The 16,262-nt window shown below is 43.2% G+C and overlaps 1 protein-coding gene across 1 annotated transcript in view; it reads right to left on the minus strand.

Annotated features, from left to right (window-relative positions):
• NUP153 (nucleoporin 153) overlaps positions 1-8,436 on the minus strand; it is a 67,224-nt gene extending 58,788 nt beyond the window's left edge. The window contains exons 1-2 of the mRNA XM_065397743.1: positions 8,332-8,436; positions 5,564-5,569 (exon numbers count right to left, since the gene is read on the minus strand). Of these exons, the coding sequence (XP_065253815.1) occupies positions 5,564-5,569; positions 8,332-8,436 (111 nt within the window). The remainder of the gene's footprint in view (positions 1-5,563; positions 5,570-8,331) is intronic.
• Positions 8,437-16,262: the final 7,826 nt, after the last annotated feature.

The following is a 16,262-nucleotide window of genomic DNA, read 5'->3' on the forward strand; positions in this document are numbered from 1 at the left end:
GAGCCCTTATTTAGAAGTAGCACCTTGTTAAGTTTAGGTGATGAAATGGGAAATATTAAAGTAAGGTAAGTAACTAAAAAAATCACCTTTATTATGCTCCGTGGCCTTCTAAGATTTTTAGCATGGCTCAACAAAGCCCTATCAACTTTTAAGCATCATACAGAGGCCTTGTCTACAACAGAAGAGTTAGGACCCAAATTCACTTTTGGGTAGCAACAGTGGAAGGTGTAGTTACTTTGGTCAGGGCTCAAGAGTTTTTAAATCTACATTTTGTCTAATCCTGCTATGTGTTCTCTGACCAGTTTGATAAACACAAGAATTGCCACTTGGACAGTTTGCTTAAGGGAGATTGTACGTATCCACTGAAGCACACAACAAGTTCCTCTGAAGACTGATGGAACATCAGGGACAAGAGAAACCTGTGATTGCAAAAATGGCAGATTCTGAGGTTTCATCATGGTTGTCTACAATTCCTGATTCATTCTGCAGTGTTTTGTACATTCTAATCTTCTGTTAATAACATAAAGAACTGTTCTTCATTAGTTACACCAGTGCAATTTTTATAAACAGATTTAAAATTGATCTAGTTACACCAGAGTAAATCCCTAATATAGATACACTTGAATCAGTTTAAACCTTGTTTATATCAGTTTAGCTTAAATTGACTTAAGCTAAACAGATGTAAGATTGAAAACTGTTTAAGTGAATCTATACTAGGGGTTTGAATATGTGGGTGTACCTTGTCTAATGTAGACCAGCCCCAATTTTCTTTTTCACTGGCAAAGATTAAGGTGCCCCAATATGTTCTTAACCTATATGGAAGATGTCTGCAGCCAAATAGCAGCAAAGATGGTAATAACAGCTCTTCTGCTCTGTTAATTTCAATGAGGTGTGAACATCAAAACCAAATTGGAACTATTTAAATGCAAACACAATCAGTCACAAGCATTTTGTGTGTCTCAAAAAAACAAAACACAAGAAACATCAATTTAATATTATATATTAAGGCACTGTTAAGGTTGCAAAGTGGAAATCAAAAATATATATTGAATGTGGGCAAGTTAATGTCACTAATGTTAATACCCATTTCCCTACTTGTGTGTATTTATATCTGTAATTTTAAGATTTCATTAGCAGTTTTTTTATTTTAATTAACATGAAGCACACTGAAAGCCATAAGTAGCATCATATACACCTCTACCCCGATATAATGCTGTCCTCGGGAGCCAAAAAAATCTTACTGCGTTATAGGTGAAACCACGTTATATCAAACTTGCTTTGATCTGCTGGAGTGTGCAGCCCCGTCCCCCCGGAACACTGCTTTACCGCGTTATATCCGAATTTATGTTATATCGGGTCACATTGTATTGGGGTAGAGGTGTACTGTGAAGATTCAGGACATTGCTCCTTTATTGCCTAAATTTTCCAACACAGATGGTAGTCATGTCACTTAATGCACTACTGGAAGGTAATCAGGACTTGCCTATATTAGAAAAGTTGCACCAGTTTAATTAAGGCTATTAAAAACTGATCTCGTTAATACAGTGCAACTCATTAATACAGATATACTTAAACTTGTTTGACCCTTACTAAGCAAATTAAGTTAAAATAATTTAAAGTGAGGGTTAAATCAGTTTAAGTACAGCTATATTAGAGATCTGCACTAATTTAATTCACTTAATTTCAATTTTTTTAAGACAATGTAGACCAGTCTCCAACTGCATAGTAATAGCTGCAGTAAAAAAAAACATGAATGGAATATGTTAATTTGTATATATTTCTACACTTTGTATAAAGAATCTAAATGTTAACATGACAGCCTCCACCAAATAATTTGCATAAGCCAAACTGAAGAGAGATTCACTAAGGAAACCAACAGCTTGCAAATAATTTGTAAAGAACATGGAGCTAATATCTGTCTCAAAGGAAACACAAATTTTATGTGGGAAAAAAGTTCAAATTGTGCTTTATCCAAATATTTTGGAGTGTGTATCTATAAAAAATAGCCTACAGTATTCTATAATGCTTACTGCTACCAACCCATCAGTACACTTGGAGAACTGAGGTGAGCCAACCAACATCTTTTTAAAAATATGAAAAATATCTGTCTGTGCTTCTGAACACTAGAGCAACTTGTTATTTTAAAGTTAGAGAATTAAGATAGGCTGTTTTGTTAGCTCTTTTTCAAACTGCATGTAAAAATATTAACCTTTTTATTTAAGGGTGGAAGGAGAAGCTAACATCTTTTACACACACACCAGAATTCAACCACTATTTTAAATCAGCTCACAGACTCAGTGGTCTGGGTGACTTAGGGGACTGATAATGGGATACAGAGCCTTTCACTGCCAGGTCACTAGTTCAAGTCCAGTCCAGATTGACAGCAAACAATTCACTGCTTGGCGGACTCCAGGGTTTACTTCAACCAATTAACCTGTGTTAAAACTACAACTGTCTACTCTAGGATTTTAACACACATTAGCTAACCCTTGTTAAAAATGCAAGCCACAGTATACCAAGTTTACCACAAATATTTTAATTATAGCTATGCCAATTGACAACAGCATTGTAAGTAGGAGAAATATGGAAATGAGAGATGAAGTTTAGAGAATATTGAAGTGTTAGGCCCTGTCTACATGGGAAAGTTGCACTGGTTTAACTTACGATTTGTCTACACAAGAAAGTTTTACCAGTTATAATTATACTGGTATAGTTAAACAGATATAGTAAAATTGATATAACTCCCTGTGTGAACATTTACTCGAGAATAAAAACTTTATGTCACTTAGAAAGAGGCTTTAAGTTAAATAAACCTGGGAACACACACTTTTTCCAGAATAAAAATATCCACACTTGGAGTTATACCGGTTTAAGTTCACAGCTCAGTAGCTAAGAATATAACTTTCCATCACAGACCACCCTTTAAATAATTTTTAAATCAGTTTAATTAAAGTGGAGTAATTCTCTTTGCTTTCATTTTAGTGTAAGGGTATGTCTACACTACCCGCCGGACCGGCAGGTAGTGATCGATCTATCGGGGATTTATGGATCGCTTCTCGTCTAGACGCGATAAATCGATCCCCGAACGCGTTCCCCGTCAACTCCGGAACTCCACCAGGGCGAGAGGCGGAAGCGGAGTCGATGGGGGAGTGGCGGCCGTCAATCGCACGCTGTGAGGACGCGAAGTAAGTCAATCTAAGTCACGTCAACTTCTCGACTTCAGCTACGCTATTCTTGTAGCTGAAGTTGCATATCTTAGATCGATCTCCCCCCCCCCAGTGTAGACCAGGCCTAAGAGTCGCTTATTTCAGTTTATCTTAAACCTGTTCCCAACAGTCTTAAACTGAACCAGAAAGGACTGCTCTAAAACCAAAATAAGAGCATCCACACAGGGGTTTCTATCTGTTTAAAAATATTGATTTAAATTCCCATTTTTAATTAAATCAGTGCAACTTTGTGTGCACAAGCCTTCAATAAGCGTTTTGACAATGGGATAAAGAAGAAATGGCAGATATTTGAAGTGTCATAAAGAAATAAACCACTCAATCTGGTGAATGCCCAGACAATGGGACAGACTGAGATATATCTGATGGCAACGCATGAAAGTTGTCCAAATTTTTCATGGCTATTCTTGGAAAGAATCAGATTTGAGACTAAATACAGAAAGAGTGGACAAACTGAGGAATAATCCTAAAGTTCTGTTTTAATGAGTCAAAATTAAAAACACTGACTACAAGAAAGGGTTTCTGCAAAGTGGCATTTTGGAATACCCAGCATAATTATTACTTCTATAGCACCAGTGACCACAGAGGTGTATTATACAAAATGTAGTAGAGACCAGGGATTCTCAACATTTCATAGCAGATCATGCATTAACAGAAAGATTATACTGGGGACCACTTTTTCTCCTGTGTCAGGACTGTGCAGAATATCTCCCTTTCACAATTTGCAGTTGCACAAAGTTTATGCATTAATACAATATCAGAAAAATATTATGAACAATTCAATCAATTTTTAGCTGTCTTTCATGTGACACAGCACCTGGAAAAATAGAAGAGCCTGCACCACATGATCTGTCAGTTTTCCGTAAGTCAGCCATGGTCCACGGACCACTTTTAGACACAGTAATTTAAACAAAATAATTTAGGCATGTTCTTACTCAGAGAGAATCTCATGCTCTAAATTGATGGATAAACTACCTAGGATAATATACAAAAGCGGGATGTAAACATTATTTCTCTCCTTCAGAAAGGACTTTTCTCCATTACAAACTTTATTCTTCCATTGGGAATGAAAGAACCTAAGCCTTGAGACAGAACTGAAGTATATACCAATAAGGACTGTTATGAACCGACAGTCTCGTCTACATTTGTGCTGGAACTACATGCTAATATGAGGTCCCTGGGCAATATACACTAATGAACAGTGCTATAAATTGTTTCACAAAACTATGCTAAGCTGCATTTAAAGTGAGTTGAGATAGATGAAAATTGGTAAAAATGCCTGCACCCACTCTACATTGGCATTTCCAGTTTTACTGACACAATTGCTAGACTAAATGCGAGACAACTGCTAAAAATTCTCAGTGTAGATAGGCCCCTGTAGAGTAGGAGTCATTTTTTATGCTGATGGCAGAAACTGTGTTAATACCTGCTAACAAGAATCATAGTTAAACACTGTTGTTGATAACATGGTTGCCACTTATGTATAGATGGTACCAGAGATAAAACATGAGCTGAAATGAACTATAGCCCAATTCTTGAAAGAAAAGACAAACTTTAAAAACCGGTTAGTGTTCAGTTTCTTATGCCAGCCTACTACTGAACTAAAGCATGTAGAGACAGACGCACAAAATAGTCAAATGAACATTATTATTCTTAAACTAAAAAATCTCTGTCTCATTTGCAGAACATCACCAAATTATACGGTTGATTGCAAAATTCTAAAAGTTATGCCTAATCATGAGACATTTTTCTTCCTAGGATAATTCAGCAGCAGACAATCAGATGTTCCTCACAGAACAGAGCAGGTAGTTCAGATATATGACAATTTTTTTATTTCTTTTGGCTCTTGTATTTCATGTCACTCAGAAGCAAAACAACCAACAGTTTAGAATCAGGGATTGTTCGTGTGCACATGAAAAAATAATGATTTAAAGCACTGGTAGATGCAGGATTAGGTCTGAAAGAGCAACTGCTCTGCACACGCAGACCCAGGCATCAAGCCTCACTGACTTCAGTAGGGTTCCACATGCTCAAAGCAACTTGCATGACCAGGACTTGGGAGGGGGCTGCAATACTATAGCTCAGAGGTGGGCAAACTATCCAGCCCTCCAGACATTTTAATCTGGTCCTCGAGCTCCAGCTGGGGAGCAGGGTCCAGAACTTGCCCTGCTCCGCACGGCTCCTGGAAGCAGCAGTATGTCCCCCCTCTGGCTCCTACGCGTAGGGTCAGGCAGGGGGCTCCACACGCTGCCCCCGCCCCAAGCGCTGCCCCTGCAGCTGCCATTGGCCGGGAACTGCAGCCAATGGGAGCTACAGGGGCGGTGCCTGCGGGTGGGGACATGTCGCTGCTTCTGAGAGCTGCTTGAGGTAAGCAACGCCTGGAACCTATGCCCCGGGCCCCCTCCTGCACCCCAACCCACTGCCCCAGCCCTGATCCCCTTCCCGCCCTCCAAACCCCTCGGTCCCAGCCTGGAGCAGCCTCCTGCACCCCAACCCCTCATCCCCAGCCCCACCCCAAAGCCTGCACCCCCAGCCAGAGCCCTCACCCCCTCCCGCACCCCAACCCCCAATTTCATGAGCATTCATGACCCGCCATACAATTTCCATACCCAGATGTGGCCCTCAGGCCAAAAAGTTTGCCCACCCCTGCTAAAACTACATCAATGTAGTTGCACTAGTGCAAACCCCTTGTGAAGACATACTACACTGGTGCAGCTTACCCAGATTTCAAACACAGGTAAGCCAGTGCATGTCACTTTTTACACCATTGCACAAAAAGGTAGTCAAATCCTTAAAACGACAGATTAAAACCACTAGTCTGAACCTTAAAGTGAACATACAGGTTGGTGGCAGGCTTTAAAAAGCCTGGCCAGTAAAAATTGATTTACCCAAGGGGGAAAAACAAAGAATTGTGCTTTCAGGCTTTATAATTTTTGCCTGAAAAATTGAGTTTTAAAGCATTACAATAAAGAAAGCAATTTTCTTCTTATTACACCATGTTACATCTGTAAATTTGACCAGTACATTCAAGTATCTATTCTTGGGGCCTGATCCTCCAAATATTCCCAAACACATGCTTACTTCAGCACTTATCCAAATGAACCCATTGGGAATATACAAAGACAACACAACTGGTGCATTCAGACTAGAGGATTAGGTCCATAATTACTATTTAAACCTTTCCATACATCTCCTTCAAAGTCACTCCTCAACTAGCAGTGATCAACACATTCATTACTTGCTATTTCAATACTTCTTTAGCTTTTACACAAATGTTTCAATACTACACTTTGAGATGAAGAAACTCATTTTTACTGTTTAAATGTCAAACTACTATCTCCTAGAGCAGTGGTTCTCAAACTTTTGTACTGGTGACCCCTTTCACATAGCAAGCCACTGAGTGCAACCCCCATATAAAATATACAATAAAGTGTTTTTAATGAACACTATTATAAATGCTGGAGGTGAAATGGGGTTTGGGGTGAGGGGTCACGAGCTGTCAGCCTCCATGTAATAACCTCGTGACCCCTTCAGGGGTTTCGACCCCCAGTTTGAGAACCCCTGTCCTAGAGCTTCAGGGACAGATGCAGAACAGTGTTACGCAATTGTATATGTATACTTAAGGCTGTAGAAAAATTACAATTCCTTTCTATTATTCTGAGAAGCAGTATGTTATGAGATTTATGTTGGATAGTCCTTCACTTTATATACAAACAGAACATAACTGAATTTGTATTAACCTAGTTCAACAATTTACATAAAGACATTCCCAAATGCATACATATATACCCACACAGATGAGATTTGTACAGTACATAGGTATCTGAGCACCCTAAAACTCCTAGAAACACACACACTAATAATGAAGGATCTATTTGCCTGTCCACCAGCCATCCCACCTAGTTTCTGGATTTTTATCTATAAATGCCCTGCAATGTCAAGCGCTGTAATATATAAACAAGTTATTTTGTTATTTATCAACCACTTCAGCAAGATTAAAAAAAACAATTAAAAGTTTTTTTAAATACTGTTATTACTTATACTGCATTAGCACCCAAAATGTGCTAGCAACAAATATACAAAGAATGAAGTACCAGAACAATTTATATGAGGGGTTGAAGATTATGAACTATTCACCTACTGAAATTATCACAAGGACAACTAACTGCACACTGTCCTTACAAAGTGGTTTGTATGATGTTTTGAAACTTGTACATAAGAATTAAAAATTTGGTTGGTTTGATCTTAAAGACATTCAAATCTCAAAATTCACTGTATGCTAACTAAACACCTATTTAAGATAATGTCATTCTAGAGGTTTATCTTGATTGTGTATAATGTTTGCCCAAAAGTGAACCCAAATCATTCCTGCTAATATATAAATATCTTTTGGCAATCTGAGTTGGAAAGCAACCAGGAAGTTGGGCAGTATAGAAAAAGAAGATTGTATCAAGAGTGGAGCTACACCACCCCAAAGGCCCAGAGATATTACACGATGGGCAGAGTCAAAGTTTACATCTTGGGAAAATCTGCACCCTACACCAGCTCGTCCCTGTGACAGGAAACGCTCTCCAGATTTTTCCTTCCAACGCTTTTCTTTCCCCCGTTCCCGCCCCGTCAAAGCTGTTTGAAGCAAACTGAGACGGGGTTAATTCACACATGGCACCAACTGCTAAACACGTTTCCTCTTCCCTTCAGTGACCCCTCCCAGCTTCACCGAAAAAAAGGCAGGAAATCCCTAACTCCTGCCCCCCCGCGCGCTCCCAGAGGGAAATCCCAAACCCCTCCCCGCTGCCCGAGAGGAAACCCCCACACATGCATACCGGCCCCAGCGCATGGGAAAGCCTCCCCCACACGCCCCCAGCCCCTTGTCCCCCCCACCCCGGGCCGTGGCTCCTCACACACCCCCAGCGCCCTCCCGCAGCTCGGGCAGCCCGATCCCCCACGCGGCCCCGCCGCCCCCGGGCTCCACGTGGGTCCCCAGCCCGCGGGGCCTGGATAGGCCGGGGATCCTCCGCCCGGCCCGGCGGCTCCCAGACCCCGCGGGCCCCCGTGAGTCAGAGCCCCCGGCCTGGCAGAGCGGCGCGGCCCATCCCCGGCCTCTCACCTGCTTGTTTCTCGGGTAAGGCTTCGAGGCGCCCAGGTGGTACCGCCGGGTCCGAATCTTCCCCCCTCCGCTGCCGCCGCCACCGCCTCCCCCGCCCGAGGCCATGCTGGGATCCGGCCCCCCGGCGCAGAGCGGGCCCGGCCCCCGCTCGCTCCCCCTTCCCCCCGCGGCCTGACCGCGCCGCGCGCTCCCTCCTCCCCTCTGTGCTGTCACTGTCACTATGGAGATGCCCCCGCCACGCGCCGCAAGGCCTGTCTCGCGGACTCCGGGGCCTCACGCGCTTGCTGCTGGCTGCCGGCTCCGTCCCGCCCGCGCCGCGGCCGACTCCGTGCACCCCTCCCCCCCGTCCGACCAACCACACAGCGCCCTCCCGGGCAGGTTGCGTCACTAACTCGCGCACAACGGGATGCGTCATCCTGCTGCGTCTTACCCAGCAGCGAGGGCTCCCCACCTCAAACGCTCATGGGAAGTGTAGTTTCGGGAAGTGGCAGGGGCTGTAGGCGCTGCCGCTAGGGGAAGGGCAGGTAGAGACCGAGCCAGGTTCTGGCCAGGGGTGTTTTTTCCCCCAGCTCCAATCGCAGCTTGCATTGAGCAAAAACTCCTCACAGGCAAATACGCAGTACCTCACCATCGTGTGATTTTTTTTAAGGCTATCGCATGGTTTATTTAGCGTTTTTAGAGGCTTAGGTTGGCAATGGTGCTGTGTAAGTTCAGGTTACGCAAGCACATACTCTGGTGGATGATTTCCACTCTGCAGCGATCAAAAAGATTTGAAGCAATATAATCAGAAAATGTGGTAAAGAAAAGTAACATCTGCCACTGGATCCATAACTGCTTTGTTCCATAAACCAATGAGGGCCAGATTCTGGTTGGCTGTTATGAAAGCCCACAGTGCAAGTGGAGGGTCAGAGTCGTTTTGTTGTGGTGCAGGGAAGAGCAATGAGCATGGAGAAGCACATGATGTGCCAACGGCGATAAGTCCTTTACCTTTATACATGATTTGTAAGTGACACACAAGAGTCAGAACTATTTCTAGGTGAAGTCAGACCAACAACATGTCTAGCAAAAATGTAGCCACTACAGTTAAATAAGTGTTAATACAAACAAACACACAAAAAGGGCCAAACCTTAGCTGCTTAAAACAAGTCCATGAAGTGACGCTGATTTATACCAGATGATGATCTGCCCCATTATATTTATAAATCTATGCCAAGTATGCAGTAAAATATAAAAATGCCCTTCCAGATAGATTTATAGAGAAGATGTTGCCCCACAAATTGCCTTCATTGATCCCTGGAGAAGAAACAGTCAATCATTCGTGACATGCCTATTTATTCTTTCTGTCTGGTTCTCTCTCTCATTACGGAGAGCAGTTCACAAATATAGGATGGACTTCTTTACAAAATAGCCTGAATCTTAATCAATAAGGAACAAAAAGGCTGTGCCAGTCACTGAAGTTTTACTGAACTTATTCTTCACCAGATTTGGGGTTCTAGATGATTGGCACACAGATCAAGGGAAAAAATATGAATCAAAAGTATTTCAACAGGTTTATAAGATTCTAGGAATCCATAAGACTCACACCACAATTGTGTGGGAAGGTGGAATGGGTCAAAAAAAGTTAAGCAGGCTACCTTCTCAGAACAGCATCAAACAGACTGTAACCAGCATCTCTCATTATTTTTGATGGCCTATAAGATACCAGTCATTTAAAGTACAAAAAGAACCCCAGTTCACCTCATGTTTGGACAAACTAGGGACCCCAGGAAATCTCCTGTAGAGTTTCTGGGAAGGAGCAAAGGAATTTGGATCATTTGAACTATATAGATATTCCACAGCCCCAAACTGAAAAAGCACACATTTCCTTGGGAAAATTTGAAACCATTTGAAAATGAAAAAAAGACTTCAACCATAAAGTTCATATGGGGAAACTTTTTTGGGGGGGCGGGGGGGGGGAGAGAGAGAGAGACAGACAATCTGATTCCACATTCTTAGTGGAAGGAAAGGTAGGAGCCCTAAAACTGATTAACCTTGGGAGGGATTCTGTACAGTATTGACAAGAATAAATGAAGTGGTGAATAGCAAAACAGGTGGATCCCAGGACTAAGCCCAAAATTACCCAGAAGGTTCATCTGAGAAGATACCAGAGAGTCAGAATTCCAACTTGGCTACCCCAGAAACTGAGAACACTGTTTAGTTGAGGCTGAAAGACCAATGGATGCCCTGTTAAAACAGAATGGGCAAAGTCCTTCATTGTTGTCCCAGCCCGCAGACTTCACAGAAACAATGGACACACCACAGGAGTCAATGAAAAGCAGCCCTTCCAAACTGCTGAAAGAAAATCAATCAGAGAGCGACAGGCTTTAAATAAATTTGGATGGGAATAAAATTAAGTCAGGAGGAATGGCATGGAAAGTCCTGACAGGAAGAATACTATGTAAATCATTTAACCCTTATTAGAGGCAGTGCTGGTAGACTAGAATGAGCTGAAGAGAATGGGACAAGAAGCCAAGTGAGGGAGACTGAGGCAGGGTTGCTTGGGACAGTGGGAAGAGTTGTTCATTGTCTGTTAGCAGACTCCACAGAAACAGTGGAAATACTACAGGAGTTTGCCTGTGGCATGCACCAAGCATGCCCATTATGAGTTCCCATCACAGCCCCAGACTGTCGTGCACAAGTATAAAATCAAGTTGACATAAAAACTGTGTTACATCAACATTTTCTAACTTGGACACCAACATTTAGGGACTTATGCACCTCCCCATCCCTTTTGTAGAGCAGTGATCTCTCCCTTCTCCCACTACATATCTCATCTTCTCCTTCCCTGCATCAATTCCTTCTTCCCAATTGCCCTTCTCCTTCCTAAATTATTCACAGTCTCTATCCTCCGCCACCATCCATCTGGCTCCAACCTACCCCAAAGTCTTTAACCTTCCAAAATCCACTCACCCCCAATCACTTATGGGGTCTCATTCACTATTTGCAGGACACCAATAGACTTCTGAACAAGGAGTAGAAATTTTGGTGAGACTTTTTCACTAGCCTCCATGGAGGAACTGACCATCTGTTCCTTCCTCAGCCAGGATGGTGAGCCACAGGTGTCTGTGCTCCACTTCTAGATCCAGAGATCTTGTTTTTAATTCCTCCAGCTTGGGGTGCAGAAGCCTGTAACTCTTTTGCACCAGTAAATCCCAGTTGGAGCATGATCAGGCCAGTCCTTGGTCCCAGCTTGCAGATTGGATGGTAAGGCCAAATCCAAGATACCAAGGGGGAAGTGACAGAAGCTACTAGTTAAATACTTTGCATAGTTGCTTTATAAACCTAAATGAGAACTGGGACTGTTTCAGCCCCAGGATGGACACTCAACAGCAGGGATCAGCAATCTGCAGGAGATAAAAATCTTACATCCACTACTTAGATTCAGGATTCTTGAGGGACAGCTGCATAGGTGGTTGGAGAAACTACACAGTTATGTTATAGCACTTCTCCTGAATCAAGCCCTTAGTGGGTGCTAGTATAAGTTAATAAATAATAATAAAATGAAATAATTTTGGGGGCAAGGATTGTCTCTGACAATGTGTTTATACAGTGCCTAGCGTGCCTAGCACTGCTCTTGGGAAGGATGAGAAGGAAAGGAAGGATGGTTGGGGCCACTCCCCCTTTATATCATGGGAGCCCTCTGTAAGAGAATGGGAGAGGGGGGCAAATGGCCCAATGGGCACCACCCTCTAGAAGCTCGTGGTGTACGTGCCTTGATATTAACTATGTGCATCTGCGGAAGCTACACCCTTTATGAAGGAACTGCTCGCTTCCTTCCTCCTCCTCCTCCACCACCTGGCTCTGCCCACTACCCAGTCCCAAAGCTCCCTCTTTCCACCATGTTCTCAGTTCCAGGGCAGGGGACCCTATGTAGTTTTTTAGGGGCTCTGGGGTGATGGCTTCACGGGCTCTTGAAGTGGCACTTCCCTGTCCTGGAGCCGAGTGCTGAACATGGGGGGCAAGACAGGGGAAAGGTACATTCTACAGAAGCCCCAACCCAAAACAGCCCTAGCCTCATCCTCATACCACCTGGGAACACCCCCAGCCCCTCTCTCCAACCCAAGAGGAACAGGACAGTTTTACAGCCAGTTTGTGACTCAGGGAATGGAAAAGGAGGAGCAGCAGCACTCAAGGCCTGGAGAGCCTGAGTAAACAGCTAATCAGCTCAGACCCCCAGAGCCAAGGCCTCCTGGCCCAGGGAACGAGTAGGGCTGACTGGATAACAGGGAAAGGACACCCCTCCCCCCGTCCCCCAGCCTCTGGCAGGGCTGGAATGGGGGAGAGGGAACCACAGAACCATTGGTCCCTGTGGGGCCGAGATGCTCCCTTCTCTGGCAGTGGATGGAATGCGGAGTCCTGTGAGGTATCAAAGGCTGGAGCATTTTAGCAGGGCCGAGCCTGAGAGGGGCAAAATATTCTTCAGACCTTAGACCAGGTTGACTACGTCAGGGGTTCCCAAACTTTTTTCCCTGATGCCCACCTGTACAACTGCAATAGGCACTGTGGCCCACTATTAACACTTCTTGAGGAAAATTATTAATTTTAATGATTACTTACATAATAAACAATGTACATTTCCTTTTCATTTTAACGTAAATGATTGTATGCCCAAGCAATATGCACTCAAAGAAATGCTTAAAAATCTTTGAAACCCCATTATAGTAAAACTACATGTTAAAAAAAAATGTTGAGAGCAAAGTGTGGTGTTCGAACAGGGAAAACTCAATTTGGTATAAAACTGGAAATAAGCAAAACAACGGTTTTAACAAAATTGTTTTAAAAAAAAAAACACATTGTGTTGTCCAACTTTGAACACTATATTACATTTTCAATTTTTTAAAGTGTAAAATCTAAATTTCTGTGCTTTATAAGTAAAGACCTAACCCTACTCTCTGCTAATTAAAAAATAATCAAATATTGTAAATAAATATATAAAATAACTTACAGACCAGGAGTCTTCTTAATGGGATGGAAGTGCCTGCTTCTCCTTGTACAGTTTTTCCAGCTGGGGACACACGTTAGTGAGGCTCAACCATATCTCATCTTCAATTTTCAGCCCCTTGCTGACTCCAACCCTTGAGTGCAGCCCCATATGCTTTCCCTGCACAGGCTCTGTCAGGCAGGGCAAGTGGATGGGGCTGTGTGTTCTGGAGCTGCGCTGAGGGGCCAGGGTTGGGAGGGGAATAGAAAGATGCAGTTTGGGGGGGCAATGCCCCTACAAGCCCTCCCCCCCACCCAGTCTCTGCCCCTAACTTGATTGGAGAATGCAGTTTTGCTAGTGGACCACCCAGGACTGTGTTGTAGCCCACCTTTGGGCCACAGCCCACAATTTGGGAAGCCCTGGACTACGTGACTCACATTGGGGGCATTGGCCCCAAGTGAGAATCATGCATGGGCAGGGGGACTGCAGGGCACAATTGTACCAGGGTTTAGCAATGGCATGTAGCTACTGTATCTGGGGCTTACAAACTTCATAGAGGTTGGACCCCAAATTAGGTAGCTTACATGTCAGAGGTGTAGGGATCACTGCTACCAATGTACAAAATTCAAGCCACACACTCTAGAGCTCAACACCACCGGCAAATTATACCAATAAAGTGAGTTCAGTTTCCAGAGCTGCAAAGGTCTTGAAGTCCTTACCAAACCTTCTCCATCAAGCTTCGAGGGGCCTACACATACATCACTCCCCCCCCCCGTTCCCCTTGAGTCCATCAATTACTCTCCCTTCTCCTCCTCCTCACACACATCCATCAACTCTCCCTCCCACCCTCATCCACTCTCCCTCCAGGCCACCAGTTCCTCTTTCAGTCCCCTCTTCAAGGGGTTCCCAAACTGTAGGTCTGGATGCAAAGCTGGTCACTTCACACTATGAACTGACTGGGCAAGCTCTTCATGGGAGCTCTTAATAGCAAGGAGGAAGGTACTGGTGATGGCACTCTATGTTGCTGCGCCCCCTGCCATACAGGAGGCTCTTAGTGTTATGGGTCCTGTTCCACCCTCACAGGTCTATGAGAGAATTTATACTGGAAGATGCCTATCTGCCTAGCAGAGGCAGGGCTGGGAGAGCATCCAGCAGCAGGTAAGAGAAAGAAGCAGCAGTAGAAATTTCTGGTCAGCACTCAGAAAAGCCAATAGTGGCATAGGGCACATGGAGTAGTTGAGTGGAAAGATGGAGACACCGCATTGTGGGTGGACTGTGCGCTCATTGTGTTACTGTTGCATTCTTTAGCAGCCTGTTCTTCTCATCTGCTACTATTGGTCTGTACAGAAACAGCACAATAAGTGAAGTCTGCAAACTCCCACCAGTCAGACCCTTAAAGGAAGGAAAGCTATTTGAACCCCTTCTGGTTACACAATTGGCCCATTGCTTGCCATTTAGGCAGCCCTCCCAGATTTTGTTTTGGCCACTTTATTTTTAATAAATTATCAGAAAACTAAAAACTGTATCAAACTGAAGCTCTGAAATCAAGTCATAACACTAAATTTAAGCCCACTGCACTTCAGAACCAAATTCACCATTAGCTATAGTACAAGGGATTCGCGATCAATGATTAGGTGTTTGCATTATTAAAAAAAAAAAAAAATGCATTGATTCAACCACCATTGTATTTATCAGTTATTAAAAATGTGTATTGATACAGTACATGGTTTACAAACCTCACTTACGTTATGAATTATAATAGAGACTAAACAAGCTAGAATGATGACCTTCCCACCAACCTAACAAAACAAGCATGTCATATTGCTGGTGCCAGGATCAGATGTGAAAGTGAGGTCCTGATTACTTGTGATAGTTAAAAGACTCTATGGCATCTTCCATAGCTTTAATACTGGCAAAAATCAGTAATGACAGTAGTTTCTTTTCACGGGGCTCCTTAAGAACTTTATTCTTCAGTTTCAGGCTCAAACTACACGCACAGTGAAGGGATCCCTGTACCTGCAACATACTTTATTGTCCTTAAGAATTAAAGTCCTATATATAGGTAGTGAAGTCTTTCAATTGGACTCCTCCAATTCAGAGTCCAACTGAAAGAAATGGAGGAACATACACCTTCTTCCAGCTCCCCCAACACACAGGGTGTGAATATGAGAACAGTTAAGTCCCGATGGAGTCTCTGTATACACCCCTCCCTTTGCACGTTACAACTGAACTTGGCACAGAGTTTGAATGTAAGGAACCCTAACTAAAATTAACAGAAATCTGAGTTGGTACAACTTACTTGCATGCCAAAGGGCCAGAAAAGTGAAATGCAGTGAGGAAAGCAAGATACAGAAGAATGAGTTTTCACAGTAGAATTAAGGATACATAATATGGTATATATTGGGCTCTCTGTACATAAGTAAATGTCAGATGACAAGGATATTTTCAAAGGTTTCCTTGAACCTTTGGACACTATGCAAATAGAAGTGGACTGCTGATAGACATATTAAATAGGAGGACAGACGTGCCAGATGCCAACTGCCCCATCTGCACATCATTGCAGAAGTTAAGGATGCCTTTAACTAGTTTAAATCAGTTTATTAAAAAACTGAAACAATAATGGAGCAAGTGGCTGCCCAACTGTAATTCTTCAGTGTCAGGAGGCTGCAGGAGAGCCATGGGAATGAATGCTCCATTCCCACGTACGGGAGTCCCCAAGACTGATGGTTGCTAGCTAATTGAGCCAACAGTATCTTCAGAATATCTTCACATCTATATTTATTTTTCAGATATTTCTTTGGTACTAGATCTAGTGTTCACTCTAGCTATAGCCATTCTATAGCATGGTGTCAGTTCCAAAGTAGAAGTTAGAAAGTTATGGAAACAAGGAGACCATTTGGATTTTGCAAGCCCAAAAGAGAATGTGTACCAACTACTTACATGTGAAGAAGTGAAATTCCCCACTGACAGG

Source organism: Emys orbicularis, chromosome 2 (assembly GCF_028017835.1).
Source record: "Emys orbicularis isolate rEmyOrb1 chromosome 2, rEmyOrb1.hap1, whole genome shotgun sequence".
Classification (NCBI taxonomy): Eukaryota; Metazoa; Chordata; order Testudines; family Emydidae; genus Emys; species Emys orbicularis.